At 50.2% G+C, this 18,695-nt stretch overlaps 9 protein-coding genes across 9 annotated transcripts; 4 read left to right on the forward strand and 5 right to left on the reverse strand.

Annotated features, from left to right (window-relative positions):
* Window positions 1-31: 31 nt before the first annotated feature.
* On the forward strand, window positions 32-2,391 carry P174DRAFT_425302 (Ankyrin and HET domain protein; the record flags this gene model as incomplete). The annotated part of the gene is made up of 2 exons (XM_024825275.1): window positions 32-575; window positions 635-2,391. The coding sequence occupies 2 exons, from the start codon at window positions 32-34 to the stop codon at window positions 2,389-2,391; spliced, it is 2,301 nt and encodes a 766-aa protein (XP_024677974.1).
* A 234-nt stretch (window positions 2,392-2,625) lies between these two features.
* P174DRAFT_470634 (RTA1 domain-containing protein) lies at window positions 2,626-3,666 on the reverse strand (the record flags this gene model as incomplete). The annotated part of the gene is made up of 3 exons (XM_024830592.1): window positions 3,467-3,666; window positions 2,871-3,415; window positions 2,626-2,811 (listed from the first exon to the last, which is right to left on the reverse strand). Exons 1-3 carry the CDS (start codon window positions 3,630-3,632, stop codon window positions 2,626-2,628), a joined length of 897 nt encoding a protein of 298 aa, XP_024677975.1. The 5' UTR covers window positions 3,633-3,666.
* A 589-nt stretch (window positions 3,667-4,255) lies between these two features.
* On the forward strand, window positions 4,256-6,277 carry P174DRAFT_516044 (Zn(II)2Cys6 transcription factor). The gene is made up of 5 exons (XM_024832267.1): window positions 4,256-4,477; window positions 4,527-5,096; window positions 5,154-5,386; window positions 5,434-6,011; window positions 6,131-6,277. Exons 1-5 carry the CDS (start codon window positions 4,418-4,420, stop codon window positions 6,154-6,156), a joined length of 1,467 nt encoding a protein of 488 aa, XP_024677976.1. The 5' UTR covers window positions 4,256-4,417; the 3' UTR covers window positions 6,157-6,277.
* Window positions 6,278-7,266: 989 nt separating this feature from the next.
* On the reverse strand, window positions 7,267-8,432 carry P174DRAFT_464509 (MBL fold metallo-hydrolase; the record flags this gene model as incomplete). The annotated part of the gene is made up of 2 exons (XM_024830398.1): window positions 7,267-8,290; window positions 8,341-8,432. 2 exons carry the CDS (start codon window positions 8,430-8,432, stop codon window positions 7,267-7,269), a joined length of 1,116 nt encoding a protein of 371 aa, XP_024677977.1.
* Window positions 8,433-9,265: 833 nt separating this feature from the next.
* P174DRAFT_425307 (amidohydrolase family protein) lies at window positions 9,266-10,444 on the forward strand (the record flags this gene model as incomplete). The annotated part of the gene is made up of 6 exons (XM_024825276.1): window positions 9,266-9,315; window positions 9,402-9,752; window positions 9,811-9,853; window positions 9,913-9,972; window positions 10,024-10,176; window positions 10,241-10,444. 6 exons carry the CDS (start codon window positions 9,266-9,268, stop codon window positions 10,442-10,444), a joined length of 861 nt encoding a protein of 286 aa, XP_024677978.1.
* A 1,731-nt stretch (window positions 10,445-12,175) lies between these two features.
* On the forward strand, window positions 12,176-12,535 carry P174DRAFT_425308 (uncharacterized protein; the record flags this gene model as incomplete). The annotated part of the gene is made up of 2 exons (XM_024825277.1): window positions 12,176-12,255; window positions 12,313-12,535. The coding sequence occupies 2 exons, from the start codon at window positions 12,176-12,178 to the stop codon at window positions 12,533-12,535; spliced, it is 303 nt and encodes a 100-aa protein (XP_024677979.1).
* On the reverse strand, window positions 12,493-13,859 carry P174DRAFT_414329 (glycoside hydrolase family 43 protein). The gene is made up of 2 exons (XM_024824390.1): window positions 13,390-13,859; window positions 12,493-13,339 (listed from the first exon to the last, which is right to left on the reverse strand). Exons 1-2 carry the CDS (start codon window positions 13,748-13,750, stop codon window positions 12,711-12,713), a joined length of 990 nt encoding a protein of 329 aa, XP_024677980.1. The 5' UTR covers window positions 13,751-13,859; the 3' UTR covers window positions 12,493-12,710.
* Window positions 13,860-14,130: 271 nt separating this feature from the next.
* On the reverse strand, window positions 14,131-14,908 carry P174DRAFT_455045 (uncharacterized protein). Its single transcript, XM_024829288.1, has 2 exons — window positions 14,479-14,908; window positions 14,131-14,426 (listed from the first exon to the last, which is right to left on the reverse strand). The coding sequence occupies exon 1, from the start codon at window positions 14,784-14,786 to the stop codon at window positions 14,487-14,489; it is 300 nt and encodes a 99-aa protein (XP_024677981.1). The 5' UTR covers window positions 14,787-14,908; the 3' UTR covers window positions 14,131-14,426; window positions 14,479-14,486.
* A 1,118-nt stretch (window positions 14,909-16,026) lies between these two features.
* P174DRAFT_397029 (putative MFS hexose transporter) lies at window positions 16,027-18,119 on the reverse strand. Its single transcript, XM_024823773.1, has 5 exons — window positions 17,720-18,119; window positions 17,535-17,666; window positions 17,115-17,476; window positions 16,616-17,050; window positions 16,027-16,557 (listed from the first exon to the last, which is right to left on the reverse strand). Exons 1-5 carry the CDS (start codon window positions 17,890-17,892, stop codon window positions 16,061-16,063), a joined length of 1,599 nt encoding a protein of 532 aa, XP_024677982.1. The 5' UTR covers window positions 17,893-18,119; the 3' UTR covers window positions 16,027-16,060.
* Between the last annotated feature and the right edge of the window lie 576 nt (window positions 18,120-18,695).

Raw genomic sequence — 18,695 nt, forward strand, 5'->3', positions numbered from 1 at the left:
GCGAAGAGACACCATCACCGCCTGGAATAGGATGTCTCGCATCACTCCCCAGACCGGTCAAACATATGACTACGAGCCCCTGCCCAACTCCACATCAATCCGACTCTTACGAGTTGACCACAAAGACTCCGATGGCCTACTACATTGCACCATCAAAAACGTCGATCTGAAAGATGGGCCTTCGTACCAAGCCATGTCCTACACCTGGGGCAACCCACACAGCGAACTCGGCCAGGTCCAGGAAACCCGAGACAGATATTCAGAGAATTATCCCCCAGGGCACAGAGAATGTATATCCGTCGACGGGAGGTTGTTATACATCACGCGAAATGCGTACGATGCGCTCGTCTCCGTCCCCAGAGACGCATGGGCGAAATGCTGCAACAGAGGTAATCGGAGGAAACTTCTCCGGACATCGCTTCATTGGGCGTCTATTGCCGGGAAGGAGGACCTGATTCAGCCGCTTCTGTGCTCTGGTGTGGACGTTAATGTCAGGGATGAATGGGGCGTGACGCCGTTGAGTTACGCGGCGCAGGTGGGAAGTCGAGAGGGGGTCGACTTGTTGCTTTCTGCGGGTGCGGATGCGTGCATTGCGGATGATCGGGGAATACTCCGCTTGATTATGCGAGGCAAGGGGGCTACGAGGAGATTATCCGGTGTCTGGAAGAGGTCATGCAGAAGGGAGGAAGACTGGAGCCGCGAGTGGATTGGCCTGAAGGTCCGGAAAGATGGTGCTGGATTGATCAGATTTGTATCAACCAGGATGATATCGCGGAGAGGGGAGCGCAGGTTGGGATCATGGATCAGATATACAAGAACGCAGCGTTTACGCTTGTCTGGCTTGGGCCCGGGGATTCCTACACCGATATGGCGATAAAGGCTATCGAGAAACTGGATACCGCGGCAGGAGACTTCATCCGAAGCAAGGAGATACAACCATATAGAGAGCAACCTGAAGAGATCTACGCTGCTGCAAAGATCCCCTACATTTCGATGGAAGAGTGGACTTCCCTCGCGGCCCTCTTTCAACGCCCATACTTCCGGCGTCTCTGGATCGTCCAGGAGAACATCCTCTCCGACACCATCATGGGCTACTGCGGGACACGCGAGATCCCGTGGAAAGCATTCCACACAGTGGCACAACAGATCTACTTTCGACAAGAGCTGCTGGGCCGACCGACGTCAACTGCGTTTATTGCGCCGCATCGGCCAGTGGCAGCTCTTGAGAGCGAGGTGGTATATCTCACGCAGTGGCGGGAGCGATTGCAGAAGGGCGACAAGGCCACTGTTCCTCGAGAGCTGTCGCTAGAGAATCTCATTTTTGACACCTGGACCTTCAATGCGACCGACCCCAGGGATAAGATCTTTGGGCTCTACGGTCTGCTCCGTGAGGGTGGTACGGTTGATTGGAAGCCGGACTACTCTCAGTCCGTAGGAGAGGTATTCGCCAGAGCAACAAAGGAGATCATCCAGAAGGCAGGCGAGTTGCGCATTCTTTCCGCCGTCCACGACGAATCCCTTAGGAATATTGCCGATCTACCCTCCTGGGTTCCGGATTACAGCGCCAACTTCTGCAATATGATGTGCGCCAATCATCATGCAGCCGGAGATTCGCCCATGAGGTCCATAACGGGTAGCTCATGGAACAAACTTCCTGTGACTGGTGTCAAGTTTGACTCGGCTGTCGCGATAGGGAACACCACCAGCGGACCCGGGCAGATGTCCATGTTCTTTGACCAAAAGTGGCTGGAACTCACTCTGCTTCTCCCTGTCCCTTACCACACCGGCCAAGCGAGAACAGAGGCGCTGTGGCGCACCCTCTGTGCGGACCAGGCGCTTGATGGTTCAATGCCTGCTCCTCCGTCCTACGGGGACCTTTTCAACGCAATGGTGCGCAGTCTCGTCTGCGTCAAAGCTGCTGGAACAGCCCGCGCTGCAGAAAAAGATCCAGAGAATGTTGTTGATCTCCTCTCGGCTGCATACCATGTTCGGAAGACCTGGTCGAGTCCACCTCTCTCGGAGTTGTCTGTGGAGGAACTCACGGCTGTTGTCGCAGACCCGGAAACGAACCTCAGTCAGCCAGATCGCCAGACATTGACTCATTTGTTGTATAAGCTGCAATTTCTTGGGATTGCTGAAGACAATTGCTTTACACCCTCTATGGATGAGGTCGAGAAAGCATACTACAGTTCCTCATGGCTGCCTTGGGATGAGAGCGAGACATTACAGCTTCCTGCAGAGGGACAAGAGTTTTATAATGCGCTAAGACAGAAACATGGTCGACGGAGGCTATTTGTCACTGCAAATCGGTACATCGGCTTGGGACCGGCCTCGATGGCGGTTGGGGATGAGGTGTGGCTTTTGGCGGGCTCGGGGCCGCGATGGTGCTAAGAGGGACTGAGACGGAGGATGAATTCCGGCTGGTTGGGGCAGCGTACGTGCATGGAATTATGAATGGGGAACAAGTTGGTGACGATGTAGAGCTGCGGAATATTACTCTCGTATAACAAAACTGGATAGATTCCACACAAAGATCCCAAATGCACGTTGGCCATATTCCAGACCCTTTTCATGATCTTGATGAAAGGGTAGGTCGATGCGACCTTTGTAAAGCCCACGCAATATCTACCGTGCATGCTTTGGCAGCCGAAATCCCAAATATGGGAGGTATTTCCCCGGATGCCAATAGACGAACAATGCTGCACATGGGAGGATGGGCAATGCATCAAAGACATACAGGCACCACTCATGTAGATTGATAAATCCATTCTTGCCTTCGGTGAATTCGACCAGACGATAGACCGAACGTATCTGTAGACAGGAGTCAGCGATGATCTAACACGAGAGAAAGATCAGTATAAAACACTTACAAGAATCATCAGAGTTGAAAAGTTGACTACTCTCAGCAGCGCATTCCAGTCGGCACTCTTCCTCGGACCACCAGGTCTTGCACCACGGCTCTCAAGCATTTCGAATTGCTCGCCGACAGGCTTCGCGAACCGTTTCGACGTGAAGTTGAACCGAAAGGCAGCAATGGAGAATAACCCAAACGCGATCAACTGGACTATGACACCAATCAGTGCAAGATTGCGACCAGTGTCAAACTTGTCCTTCGCATCACTGCTAGTACCATCGGCTGATGTGATCAAGACTGCCCCGCCTAGCTGAAGCAGGAGCGCCACAATATCAAAGCCCACGAAGATCGGAGTGATAAAGCGAGGAGGAACCCAGCAGAGTTGAAAGGTTCGTGCTTCAGATGGGACGACGTGGAAGAGGATACGGCCGAAGAGGATATAACAGCAGGCTGCCATCAGGACGGGTGCGAGGATAATAAGAGAGAATTGCAGTACGTATGGAGTGCGTTCAGAGACGTGTTGGGCGGATATAGAGCGGGAAATGAAGCCTATTGCTTCCACTTTGGTATATTAGTGGTGACAGTTGCCAATATTGCAAGTAGGCACCTTACTAGCCACTGCGATAACCATGGTGATCCATACCCAAGCTCTGTATCGGATCCATTGAAATACAGCTAGGACAAAGGCGATCGAGTACATGGCTGCAAAGAGAACGGCAGCACCTAAAGAAGGGCTGTATTGGTAATAAGATGCCTTGTGTTCCCGTGCCAGATGCATGATATATTAAGAAATATTCTTTATAAACTTGAATTTTTGGGAAGAGTCTACGTTTTCTCCTTGATTGATACCATCTCCAAATATATATAATAACTTCTGCATGAAACGAATGCCGTTGAAGGATAGGCACTCGAACATAAGCGCCTAGTGCTGTAAAATAGGGAATGTATTTTGGGACACTGCCACACTTTTAGACTTTTAGACTTTTAGGCAGCTATTATGTTATCTCTATCTTGTAACCAAGTCTGGTCCCCTGAAGAATCCCAAACTTCAGATACGCTGATGAGACAAGAGCTGCACCGAGGAGGACAATCCCCCAGCCAATCAAAGGCATCATTTCCATCTCAGTCAGCGGACTTCGGTTGTGTAGCCAATCATATTACCAAGGCCATCCTAATTAGGCTAGCGCAGACGAAATACTTGCCTCATTTGGCAAGCGCAGTGGGCGCTTGGCTACTGCTTAAAAGGGTTAGTGACAGCAACGCCTCATTCATCGGTCTCTGTCTACGCAGCCGATGTTTCGTATATCATTATCCACGACATTCAATCTTAGGAAAGGAATTGTTTCTACCAGTCGGTGTGTGGCTGAAGATGGCCCTTGGCAACCTGACATCTGCGGCTCTCGAGCATGGGCCTAGATCGATCTTTTGTACAAATCTGGCCGATCCACGTCTTCTGAGACTGCCTAGTTGAATTCAGTATATCGGCAACACATAGCTTGAATCGTCTTAAATGTATTGCCATTAATTTGAGAGACATTGATCCGTCAACCGTGCAGCGACAAAATGCCTTTTTGTTGTCGTCCGAGCAAATTCTGTCTCGGGTGTCGCCAGAGACGCATCAAAGTAGGCGATCCTCCACCGCAAGGGAAAGGAGCCATACTGACCTTGACAGTGTGATATGGCCGTCCCTGTCTGCTCCCAGTGTAAAAGAGCTGGCAAGGAATGCATAGGATACCGGGACGAGCTCCCTCTGTTATTCCGAGACGAGAATGCCCGCACCATCAGACGAGCTACAGCTGCCCAGGCTCGATCCAGAGCCCAAAGAAAGGATGCAGGATTCGATTCCGCTTCTTCACCTGATTTGCAGCTTATAAGGTCAAATCAAAAGCCTATCTCGGCTACCTCATTATCCTCAACCTTGCCGTCCCTTGATATGGACGAACTCGGGCTGCATTTCTTCGTCTATCACTTCACCACTTACGCCTGGGCCGGCCGATGCCCACCTCAAAACATTACATCGCCATTTATGCGTCGATTCGGCGAAGATGCGACTCTGAGAAGTGCGGTTGCTTCGGTCGGTTTAGCTGCCCTGTCGAATATTCGAAAGGATGAGGCGATCTTACGTGGAGCACGGCAGAGGTATGGTCAAGCCATCAGAATAATCCAGAGCACACTGAGATCTAAGACCGCCTACCGACTGGACGGTACCATGAAGATAATATTGATGGTTGCTCTATTCGAGGTAGGCAGCTACCGGTCCCCATGGAGGAGTGATGGATCTGATCGTTCGTCCATACAGATTGTCGACGCCAACCCGACGTCAAAGCTATCATGGATCGTGCATTTGCAAGGTGCAGCAGCCTTGCGGAATCGGTCACCGCGAGATTTCTTCACCAAGAACCATCGTGTTCAGATCATGTTCACATTTACTTTGATTTTCAAATACTTCCAGACCGGAGGGCGCTTTCCACTGGAGTTAGAAGGTTGGGCGGCGCCGGATATACCTGTCGAGGCCAACGATGACTTTCCGCTGTCTCATTGATCGTTATCCTCCTTAAATTTATCCGTCTGCGTGCCAGTCTCGCCAAAGCCAGTGGCCAATCAATGAGCAGCGCTTTAACGGAGGCACTGGCCTGCGAAATGCAGCTCGAGGGATGGTCAACAAGCCTTCCTGCCAAATTTGGTTATATGGAAAAAGTTTCAACAGACACCTCACAATACTTCTCTGGTCGCTTCCACCTTTATGAGGACGTCTGGGCTTCGCGGATTCTAACCCACTATCTCACGGGCCGCCTCTTTGTGAATGAGTTGATATTGCACCTTGCGTCCCAATGTGATACTTCAATCGAGCAAATACCGCATGCCCGCCGTATGGTCATCCAGTTGGCCGTCGATATTTGCGTCGCTGCCGCGAGTCAGCCTCTATTTCCGGATTATATGAGCCCCGACGGAAGAGATTATATAAGCCTCAACATAAACGGCGCAATGCCTCCACTCAGTGGCGTCTTCTTGTTTATGTACCCCCTTGCAGTGGCTGCAACTGCGACTGGGGTGTCCGACGACGTCCGTGAATGGGTGTTGCGTACTCTTGATCATATCGGTCAGACCATGGGTATCCGTCAGGCTTTGTTGATGAAAGCCGAGCTAGCACAGTCCTGTCAGCGCAGGCTCGAAAGTCAGTTATACTGTCATGCTACAAAGTCTCCATTGAGCCTTCGAAACTCATGTCTACAAAATGGCGATGCATGCTTAGCTGAATGACACACGTTCTAACAGTACCGAGAGTGCACTCCTCCGTCTAGTTCGAAAATCCATCTAAAACGGCTGGAATTCTCAGGCAAAAAGGAGCGAACCCAGACAGGACAGAAGACATTAGAAGTGAATATTATGAGCGCTGTGACTAACAGTCCCGGTGTCGCCGTTGAGGATAGGAGCTGATCCTGCTGAGCTAATCAAATCAACCAACTTGGGGACTCTTGCTAGGCTTTCATCAAGGTTGTCTTCGAACGTTACAGTAATTTCACCAATAGCGGCCATTCCCGACCCGTTGCAGGTAAACGGATAATTGGTGCCTACAGTTCATCGAATGACAATCTGCTTTGGATTCGATGCTGGCTGCTGCTTCGGTTGCATATGCTATGAAGTAGTATCTGTTCCTGCGAAATAAGAACAAGACTTCTCTCTGATTGGTTTAGTTCGGGCAAATTGTCGATCAAGGAGCATTTACAGTGGGCCCCAGTGGCGGATACAGAGATCGATCCGTGTACAACATCATCTTCCATTGGGCTCTCAAAGAAACTATATGTGAGAGCTAGTATTTCTCGTGTAGAACTAAGGTAGTTGCCACCATTTAATACTCAGGCAGTGCCCTGATAATCCTGCCAGTAGAAAGGCGCCTCGACGTTGATCATGATTTGAAGACAGCCCAGGTAAAGTTAAACAGTAATAGGAAGATGGAGCCGGATGTCGAAGGCTTATTCAAGAGTGTACGTGTCTAGACCTGTTACGTTACGCTATCGATTCCTCTGCAGACAAGAACGAATGGAGAGGTAGGTCGCAATAAATTGCCGTTGATCCAGTCTCGAGTTCGCGGAAATTGACGCTTGACCATAATTCAACCAGCCAAGTTTTAGTAGGTGCGGTGGCACCTCTCATGGAAGGTGCATGCAAAATGTGGTATGTCCGAGTTACCGGCTGTCTGCGTAAGCTCTCAATATCTATGAAGATGTGCTCCATGTATACCCAAGGATGCGGATAGATTCGAAGTCTCTGTAGAAAGTAGCCGGATACTTGGCGGATATCCTTGGCGAATTTTTGCGCGTTGCTTACGTTTTGACATTGGTTCACTGGTAGCATTTTCATGCATCGCCTCAACGCAAAGGCCACCTGTTCATTCTGCTCGTGGCATGAGTTCATTGAGCGGGAGAGGCCCGAAAATCCCTCAGAAACCTCCATCGGACCCTCTCCCCGTAGCTTTTCTCCTTCCAGTTGTTGATTGTTGCTGGGAACATATCTGCAATTCCAATGATTGACTCATCGTGCGCAAGGACAACCAGGATATTATCTCTCGCGTCCAGCATTCCCAGCTTGCGGATCGAATCTCGCGCTGCATGCCTGTCAACCATGCACTGTTCCGGCATCTGGTAGAACGGCTCATTGCAACTTTTTCGGGGGTGTAAGCGTTGGAAGATTGATCCGGGGCATGTGTGCGCGTAGAGCTCAGGCAGGGGACTCGGGTGGTACTCTTGCAACAGAGGGCGCCATTCAGTCGGTCGAAGGACGCCGGGGTAGTGGCAGATATCGCCTCCCATAAGAACAAAAGTATCTTCGCCAGAGTCTTTGTAACCTGACGTGACGCCGGACGTGACACGCGCCAGGGCGGCAATATGGCCTATTGTGTGGCCTGGGGCGTCGAGGAGGTAAAGACTGCCATCTTCAAAGTAGTCAATCGCTTTGAAGGCACCGATTTCTATAGTTGAGTGGGAGTTGAAATGAAGTTCATCGACGGTGCGGTCTTTCCAGTCTTCTTCTATCAAAGAGGAGTGGGGAATCTCCGGCCATCCAGGCAAATAGGCTTTCTGAAATCCTTGTCCAACTATGATCTTCGTTGACCTAGGAAATTGAGTGATGTCTCCAAGGTGATCGAAGTGGTGATGACTGAATATGATGCCTTCAATGTCATCAAGCAAGACGTTATTCTCCTGTAGAATTTCAGAGACATTCTTCTCAACGGCCAGTTTCCAGCCCGACTTTGTGAGGAAATCCTGGACAGCAGGTGGAAGTGTAGCATAGTCCAGCCGCAGACCAAGATCGAAGAGAAGTTGGCGGTTGGTGCCGGTATGTCTTATTAGGAATGAGAAAGACGGGAGAGTTAGATACGGGCGGTGCTCTGGCCTGGGAGTCACTATATCAGAGGCAGGAAGATACATCCGCGTGCTACTATATGTATCAGCGAATGATGACCCTGGGTGTCGTCACCAGAATACTTATCAATAATGGAGACTTCGACTATTTGCCCCTTGGGGATTTGTGGATTTGGAGCCTCTGTCGGCTCGATCAGGTATTTGATGTCTGTCATTTCGTCACTGTATAGTCAAGCTATGAGTGCGGAAATAATTCGGGAGATCGTCTTCAAATGATCTGGCGCTCTACTTAACTATTAATTGTTAGTTTGTTAGTTAGTTGCGGGGTCAATGAGTCATAAAACAGAATTTCCAGATCCACGTCCAAATAAGACTTTTGGAGTGGGAAATATCGAGAAGACCATGCGGAGGCTCAGATACATTAACAGAGTGTTTGCTCCTGCCTAGCGAAACTACACGCTCGAAAACTAAACAACAGATATTGAATTGCCTAGAAATTCTTTCTTATTGATTTTCTGTAACTTCCCTACCACGAAGAGCGACCTCTGAAGGCCAATCGCTTATCATGCTAAGATGTACCGGTATCTCTGGCTCTGAGAGAAAAATATGGATAAACATAATCACTATGCTTCTTCCAGAAGGCAAGCCCAAAAGCAGTTGGACCCTATTCTCAGAAAGTAACAGAATTCAGCCGAAGATCCAATTCGCCACGATGCCTAAGCCAAAATCATGAGGGCATGATAGCCAGCATGGTTTTCCGCATCACAAGCCTATCACATACACGAAACATAATTCTAAAGCTGACCATCTAGCTGTCGATTGATAGATATCCGTATATTGGAAGCATTTAACACTCATTACACGTGTTTTTGAGGGGTCGTGACGTGCAAGCCGAGGTCCTTGTTGCCCTCGGGATGAAAGCGGTGGAAGACATTCTTCCTTCCGTAACCGAGCACATAGTTAGTCGGTGGAGGAGCCTTATAAGCTCTCTCTCACAATGTTCAAAGTACGGTAACATGCACAGACCAGTGTCCATGACAATCGAACGATGCCCTTGCCAGTCATTGACGTTTGGGCCAACCCTGTCCTTCCCCAGACGTAAGTAGATCTACAAATCATTACGATGAAACGTAATATGAGCTCAACTCTTTTGTTGACTGTTGGCTAACCACTGCACAATGGAGACAGGAGGGTGTGCCTGAGGTGCGTCGTTTATTTGAGCAGTCCCATGTGGATAGTAGCTTGCTGTCGCAACGACGCACACCTGACGAGCTTGTTGCTCTTATGGACGCCGCTGGAGTATCACAGATATGCCTCTCTGCGTGGTATCGACCAGGGCAAGCAGTTTTTTCCAATGAAGATGTAGCGCAGTTTACGCGCGCCTATCCTGACCGTTTCATCGGCATTGCCAGTGTTAACCTACTTGACCCTGTAGGTTATGTGAAAGAGATAGCAAAATATGTGACAGTGGAAGGGTTCAAAGGCGTTCGCGTTGTGCCATGGCTCTGGAACTTACCGCCCACCGATAGGCATTAGTATGTTTCTACCCACGCCCACGATTGTATCCGTTGACTGAAAAGCATCATCCATTAGCTGGCCGCTCTATGTCAAGTGCATAGAACTCGATATCCCGTTTGTGAGTACTTAGAGCACCGAAAGAGGGAATGGAGACTAATATGTTTCGTGGACTCTTAGCTTACCCAGGTCGGACATACCGGGCCCCTCTGCCCTAGCGAAGTCGGCCGGCCAGTTCCTGTAACATCCCATCTTGTCTTGTCTCTTAACGCCACTGCTGACAAATCCCAGTACATTGATGAGGTTGCGCTCAAATTTCCCTCCTTATCTATAATCTGTGGGCATATCGGGTATCCCTGGACACAGGAAATGATCGGGGTAGCTTGGAAACATCCGAATGTCTACATTGACACTTCAGCTTATTTACCAAAATACTACCCACCGGTAAAGGCACCTCACCTCGTCTGCGGAGACTTCACGCCAATAGCGCTGACACTAGACTGCTCAGGAACTGATTCAGTTCGCAAATACTACTGGACGAAAGAAGGTCATGTTTGGAACCAACTTCCCTCAGCTGAGCTGGGCCAAGTGCCTTGAGTCGATTTCCAGAGATATCAAGCTTCGTGATGATGTCAGAGGAGACTTCCTAGGTGGAAACGCTGCAAGGGTACTCAAATTGGACATTGCAGCCTTGCGTAAAGGAAAGCTATGAATAATGCGCTCTCAATGTCCCATCATGTATGCTATGTACTGCGATTGATTGAAACTCCGCGGTAATTTGCTGATATATTCACTGTGCCTAAAGTTGTGCAACAGATCGGCAGATCAGGAATTTGACTATTATGATCTGAATGCGCTTCTTCAGGAACCTTGATCTGACCATCCAGAACATCACTACACGCACTTCATTAAAGATGGCGTTGGTACATAGCAGCCAAAGTAGGCAGCTGAATCACCCAAGCCATACCAGACAGGTCCTGCTCAGTCCTGTTTCAAGCTAACCTTACCAGCCTTTCGCAGCCTAAAATACCCAACAAGAGTGCAAACAATCATAAACCCAAACATCATCCAGAAGCTGGCCTGGTTGGCCTACTTCTCCTCATGAAATGTATTCTTCCTCAAATTCAGTAGTTGGAATGCTAAGGAGCCGTGAAAAACTATATGGTGAATTTTTGTAGGGAAGTTTGCAGGGTTCACCATATACACTTCTCAAGTAGTATATTCACTATGTAGCATCCTTTTTGCCAGTCAACAGCTTCTTCCTTTCCTGCTTTGTACTACTTACAACTCCACCTCTCCACTGGCATCAACAACACTTCCCCTCGACTTCAGGAATTCCGGTTGATCTCACACAGTGTCTGTTCTCTTTCCTGAACCTTCAAGTCCTCTATAATATCTTGTCCCTTTTTGCGATTATGGCTCAGCTGAGAGAACTGTGCCCCTGACGGCAGTCACCACCGTGATGCGTCGTTGCAACCTCAACACGAAGAGAAGCTCAAATCCCGCGTTGTGGTTGATAATAGAGACCTCAACCATGAGGCAATACCTGACGTGTATCCATTGCCACCCCAGGAGGAAATACTCTCGTTAATGTCTGGCGCATAATATATCACCGTCATCGACGCAACACGGTTTTTCTACCAATGGCGAACCCATCCATCAGCATATAAGCACGTCGCAGGTGTCTCTTACCGAGGTCAGGAATACTTCAAGGTATGTCCTATGGGGTTCCGGAATAGCGGGACTTACGTACAACGCCAAATCGACAATATATTCCGAGATCTACGCAGCTTCTGGAGAGGCTTTATTGACGACTTTGTCATCTGGTCGTCTACTTTGGATGATCATGCCTCACATCCATACCAAGTACTGCAGCGATGCCCATGATCTACGTATAACGCTGGATTCCCTCTGTCAAACCCTTAGGGCAACACGTCACATCACTTGGCATATCTGCCCCTGCGGATCGTCTTGAGTCCCTCGCGAAGCTTAATCACCTGAAACACTGGCGGGCCTGTCAACAAACCTAAGGGATGACCGGTGCCTTAAAACATGTCCAAAGGTCTTTGCATCCAAAACCGGCCGCAGACCATTATATAGCAAAGTTTCAACAAAGTAAATCCACGTTAAAGAACGTCGATTTCTGGTCTTTAGCAGACATGCTGGGGCTGTTGCTGGGCCTTCTCGGACCAGCGCTAGCTGGCGCTACAAACCGCACTTCTACCTGCCACTCACAGCAATGTTCGGTAAATGGTGCCAGCGACTTTGTTCAGTACGCCTGCCCACAGTAGTTCAATGTGCTCGGAGAACTGCGGGGGACGGCAGGTACTCTCCGGGAGGGAGTATGTCTGGATACAATGCGGACAAGACCAGAACTGGGTCATGGCTAGCAGTGCTTAACCGGGCCAGGAGAGCGCTTTAGACTCAGTGGTTGGCTGCAAGCATGGTCACCAACCATTCGCAGCCGTGGGAATCGTGGCACACACCCTTTGACGGTGTGGAGAGACGTATCCTCTCCGCCTCGTGCTCAGATTTGCATAATCTATTCTCTTCACTAAAGGTCTTACTAACTTAGAATAGGGATGCAGCCGACAAAGGCGCCATACACGGCTTGGCATTGTCTGCGCGAGGATTGCGGGAAACTGACACCTATGATGACCATCTCTCCGGTCCTATATGGACAAACACGTGGCACCCTTGCTCTAATTGCAAGGAGTTAACTGAGAATACGGGAGGTTCGGTTGCAAATTTCAACAAGTACAACGGTCGCCAGGGTGCTCCTGGTTACCACTACCCAAACTAGGATGATTCAAAAGGTGCCGTACAATATACAAACATATTGAGCTCTCTTACGCAGTACTCTCGGGGTCATACATCATGCCCCCATATCCATAGATAGAAATCTTCCTCTAATCTTGCAGAGACAGCCCTTTTACACACCGTGACTTCATCGTCCAATCATCCTCCAGGCGAGTCACCTACTTCCCACTCGGCTCACTGAACACATGACTAAAAGGCAGCGACGTCCCAAAGTTCGGGCTCCCGTCGCTATGCGTCCCAAGCTGCTGGACCATCGTGTACCGAGAATTATCACAAGCACCCGCACTATTATTCGTAGCATGGTACGCGATCCACGTCTGCGAGGTATCCGGGCTCTGGAAGAACGAGTTGTGACCCGTGCCATAGTTTCCGTTCGCCGAGGACAGCACACACCCGTTACGCTTTGTCCAGGCACTCGCCGACGTGGGGTTGGTCTTGCCGTCCCAGGTCAGCAGACCGAGACAGTAGTATGGCGTCCAGCAATAAGACGCCGAGTAGGCGATGTATGTGACCCCGTTGAAATACAAGGCCACGGGGCCCTCGTTGACGGGTGTGCCGTGCTTCTCGAAATCCAAGGTGGGCTGCGAGATGACGTGGATATCGCCGGTGAGGGAGACATAGTCCGCGCCCAGTTGCTGCAGGCAAATGGACTGGTAGGTTACGCCGTGGAAGCAGGAGAACATGAGGAAGTTGCCGTATGCGTTGGTGCGGAGGACGGAGGCGTCGATGGACCATTCGTTTGTTAGCTGGCCGGTGTAGGTGAATGTGTCCCAGGGAGTGGAGCCGCCTAAACTGTTAGTCTTGTTGAACAGGAGGAAAAAGTAGATGGTGTCTTACCGGTCAGAACGTGGAGCCGTTGGCCGTCGAGATTGGTTGTCTGGCCGGCCGTGTAGTAGATGTACCACTTGCCGCCGAGGTAGTGGACCTCGGGAGCCCAGACGTTGCAGCATCGTGAGGCAGTCGAGGTGGAATAGACTACTTTCTTTGCGCCGGTCTTGAGACCCTCGATGGTGGTTGCGCGTGTCATCTCCACGTCGGTCCATGTCGTGGTCATCAGGTAGTAGTACCCGCCAGTGTACACCATGAATGGATCACTTCCTCCGGGGTTGCGTATGGGGTTGGTGAACGCAGAAGTAGCGGGAATCAGAGCTAGCAGCCCTACAAGGGCCGTGATGAGCTTGGAGAAGATGCTCGCCATATTGACGTTGCGTTATCGCGGAGATCTGCAGTGTACAACCCTCATAGCGTGTACGTTGATGCAGTACTTATAGGCTGTCTGAAGAGTCGGTAGACTGCATCTGGGAATCTGATCTGTTCATAGTGTGGCTGGTCGATATTGGACCCCGCCGGAGAGTAGCTCCTTTGATATAGGTTACTCTCCGGATTTACCCCGCGATTCGTCCTGAAGACCGGGGCCAAGCTGCGCCACACGACACTACGGAAGATCTATGTGGATTCATTTTATTTCCTTGAAGAGTTGAGAGGTCTCGATCTGTTATGGCGGTCTTGGTTGTAACAGTGGCGGTCCATTTCATCATTTTGCGAGCTGTGATTAGAGGAAATTTTGGCGGATATCTTCTCGGCTTGCGTCGAATTATCTGCTGTGGTAATGATTAAATTAATAACCAGAGGAAAATAAGCTAGGAGGGTGATGGATTTGTGCAGCAAGTATTTCTATCTCCCTAACTGCATGATAGGTGATTTAGGATGCCATCAATGCCCATGTACTGAATCACAATGCATCAAAGCTAATAACAGCCCTTGCCGCGCTGACCCGTATTGACAGATCTTATAAAAGTTTATATTAATGCTGATTTGATATAGCATCCACACTCTCTACAGGTCTGTTCCAGCAGTTCTATCGTCATGCGAATCTTGTTCTATGATCAGCACAGATCGGAAAACACAACTGATACAATGGCATACCAAATCTCCTACTTCAAATCTCCTCGCTCTGTGTCAGGCTCAAACTCCATCACCTGGAAGCTCCTGATATCCGACTCCAGCTTGGAGGAGCCAGCCTCTCCGATCGAGAATTCAAAGTTCTCGCATTCATCGTCCGAGAAGAACATAACCTTCTGGTTCTTGGACAGGTCGCTGACGGTTACTTCCTCGTCCTGGGCTAGGTTGGCAGAAGTGCAGTAATCGGGTTCAGAGCCGGCCCAGTATCCGGTGGTGACTTTCCAGGCGCTGGCCGCCAGGGGGAGGGCAAGAAGGACGGCGGCGAACTTCATGGCGATAGATTGGATTTGAAGATTTGGTCTGACCAAGGTATGTTAGGAGAGAGAAGGAAGCGAGTGGCAGAGATACGTGCTTGATGAGGTGAAGGGTGTTGTTTATATGGTCGGGATGGGAGCAGCCGCTGGAATTGAGATGTGGCGAGCTGAAAACATGCATGAAGATCGCCAGTATGAATGTGAGTTGTCTCATTAAGTCTTCATTTGCTTGCTCCATGATTCGCTAACACAAGTAGTTGTCTGCAAGGGATATCATAACGTTACACAGATCCACAGCCAATGACAATAACTTCGTGCGATCGTCAGTGGTTTGGTTCTCCCTGCAGTGGTAGGTTCGATAGTTGAACAGATTTGGTCCTCAGGAGGAGTCTTGCATATGGACATCTTTGGGGCATTTGATGACTATAACCATTCAGTGCTCTACCACGTGCTACTGGGCAATTGGTACCACGGTAGGTCTAACACAGTGCGGCTGTGCCGAGTTGCACGGAAAGATGGATCTTGCCTGCTGATAGAATGTTTGGCAATTCCCAGCAATCATGCCACCAACTTCCGAATCAGTGTTCTTTTGAAAGCTCTCCACAACAGACGAGCGCACGCAGAGCCGAAGAAATATTCGATGTCTCAGGATGAAGCATGTACGGCCGTTCTCGGGTCTTTGCTGGGCTTGCTCGGTTCGGGACGCATCCATTTATTCACAGGCGTTCCCTGCGGAATGTTCCTGCAGTTGCTTTAAGATGCAGGTACTAGTAAGGAAAGAGATGAGTATTCCACCCATCGGAGTCCCCAATCTGCATGCACGAGGTGGTCTGTTGACCCCAAAGAAACACTTCATGCAAGGGGTGGATTCTACTATGTTACCAAAGTATGAAAAGTCCGTCGGCCGGGTGGACATTCCTTGGGACACACATCGCACAATGTTATTGTGCGGATAATGAGCCTCAATAAAGACGGGAAATCCAATGTTCGTGGGGCTTAATCTGCTGGCTGTGGTGTTGTTTGTGTTGATGAAGGTTTACTATATATTGATGAATCGGTATACGGGGATGGGTATAGACTGGGATGACCGAAGAAGTCAGTATTTATGACGTTCAATCATGATTGCAGATAACTGACAAATATCTATGAGCGACAAGACTACGTCGACTACAGCAAGAATACGAAAAGAGATCGGGCTGATACTTGAAGACAGGCTTCGGTATTATAATATAGCTAGAAACAAACCCAACACCACATCCACTGCATTAGACATAACCTGTCAAAGACAGAGATCAAGCAGCCGACTTTTCAGTAACAGTCTCGTGGTACGTGGCCTCGGCCGCGATCTCCTTCTCGACCTGCTGCAGGTCAATATGCGCAATGGCGTCGTCGCCGTCGAAGATGCGCGCCACCTCCTCAAGGGTGTTACCCTTGGTCTCGACGTAGAAGAAGTAGACGAAGATCAGCTCGCAAAAGTTCCAGAGGGTGTAGAAAAGCATAAAGTTCCAGTGGTTGGGCAGGTTGCTCCAGGCGAGCATGTTGGTCTGGTTACCGAGGGCAAGAATGGCCTGGACGGTGAGGTTCATGATCATCATACCCTTGGCACGGAGCTGGAAGGGGAGGATCTCGAGGGCGTAGGCGACCAGCAGACCGGAGAAACCAATGTCGTAGAAGATACCGAAGAGCCAGATGAAGACGACCTGTGCGTAGCCAGAGCCGCTGTTGGTCTCGCCGGAATTTTCATAGACGGCACCGGTGATGGTCCAGCACACGAAGGAGCCGACCATGCCTGCGATGGGGTTAGTTTTGATGATGGAAAGAACGAGTTTCAAGGGAGAGAGACAAACCGGAGATCGAGGTCAGGAACAGAGGACGACGACCGAAGTTGTCGACCTGCAGGGCGGCGGCGACCGTGACAATGATATCGAGGATGGTCTTGCCGGTGCTCAGGGCCAATTTCTGGTTCTGGCTGGTGATGCCGGCCCCCTCGTAGATCTGGTTCATGTAGTTGGAGAACAGAGCATTACCCGAGTACTGCGAGATGACACCCAGAGAGATGATAATGGCCAGACGCCACAGGTTACCCTTGGTGCGCAAGAAGTCAATGTAGCTGCTCTTCGAACCCGCCTCCTTCTCCAGGCGGATGGTCTCCTTGATCTCACGGTATTCGAACTGCACAACGGTGTTGAGCACGTCGCCACCACCGTGGTATTTGGTGAGAACAGCGAGGGCCTCTTCGTGGCGCTCCTTGTTGATGAGGAAACGAGGAGATTCGGGGATCCCTTTGACGCCGCTCCGATTAGCCATTACTCTATGAATAAAGCGGGTACCAGAGGAATGACTTACAGTAGATAAAAACGAGCTGGATGACCGAGGGAACAATCTGCAGCAGCGTGATAGACCGCCAGGACCACTCGCTCGCGACGTATGAGGTACCCCAACCAATGACGGAGACGAGCAGCGCACCGGCGTTCCAGAGACAGTTATAGATGGTAGTAACGGGACCACGGTGCTGAGGATGAACGATCTCAACAAGCAGGAGGGGAGAGCACATCTGGGCGAGGCCGTTGCCGAAACCCAAGATGAACCGACCAGCGATGTACATGTTGTAGCCGTTGGCAGCACAGCCGATGACACCTCCGACGACCATGAAACAACACCCGATGACGATGGCGATTCTACGGCCGAAGTGATCGGCAATGTGGGGACTGGGAGGATCGGTATTAGAATTTCCTTGCGCATGGCCAGGGGGGCTGGAGAACATACGTGATGAAGAAACTGAGAATGGCACCAATATTGAACATGTTGACCAGGAGACCCAGCCAGTTGCTCTCCTTCACCTTGGGGGAGAAGTAAAGGGTCCAGTTGTCCATCATCTGCGAAGTATTGACAAGCATACTATACGATCGCATTAGTTCTGGCAGATCTTTCTCCCCAGCAGAGGTACATACCCATCATAACCGGTGGTGGCCGAAGCAACCATCAGCGCCCCCGCCAGCATGTACAGCTTGCGCAGGTGAGGCTCTCTTTTCCAGTCGACTTTCTCGAACTGGGGAGCCTCAGCCTGGGCGATCAGCACCTTTTCCTGTGCGCCCCTGGCGCCGATGTTGGCGATCTGAACCATTGTGACTGTGTTGCAAGCAAATGCACCTCTGGGACAAACACGAGAGGACTGATCAAGAGCGAGAGAATGGCGGGGTAGCAGCTACATATTATAGCACTGAATCTGGGGAGAAACACGAGGATGGAGCACGCAGCCCTTGACCCGACTTGGTCAAAGCTTGGGACGAAGCAACGCATGGCAAAAGGGCTGAAGGGAAAAAGTATGGACGCCACCAGCTGACATGGATGATTGGTGTGATGAATTGAGCCGGAGACTACCTTGTCTGGGGGACAGTGAGAACGAACTGGATAAAAGGGGTGTTGCCGACTGGGATCAGAAGGGACTAGGCCAGCAGTGCCCATGAGGTGATTGGATTGATGCAGCAAGCCAAGGAGCGTCTGGACAAGCTAATATCACGGCCAGAGCGCTTGGCGTCTCGCTTGCGTCGATGGTGTTTCGGCTGGACGGGCCGTACTCTTTTTGTCCATCTTGTCAGTCAGTCTGTTGTTGATGGAAGTTACTGAGATCGAGATGTGTATGTGGCAGTTTTATTCCAGACATCAAGTTATTTCGTATGTTCTCTACTGGTCCGACAAGTCTTTTGATATCTGAGAAACGGAGGCCAGACTGAATTTCTCCGTCTCCGGAGACTTGGCCTTTTCGTGCCAGCCCCCGTGTCTCTCCCCGGATAAAAGAGCGGATCTTCAGGATAAACTCAAGCAACGAGGCACGTCTTTGGTTAGTTCTCCGGGTCGAGTCTGATCCCGCATTCTTTTGCTGGGGCAAATGGAATCTTGCCATCCGCCTTTAACCTGTCAGCTCAG

The sequence above is a fragment of the Aspergillus novofumigatus genome (genome assembly GCF_002847465.1).
Source record: "Aspergillus novofumigatus IBT 16806 chromosome Unknown P174scaffold_10, whole genome shotgun sequence".
In the NCBI taxonomy this organism is placed as follows: Eukaryota; Fungi; Ascomycota; class Eurotiomycetes; order Eurotiales; family Aspergillaceae; genus Aspergillus; species Aspergillus novofumigatus.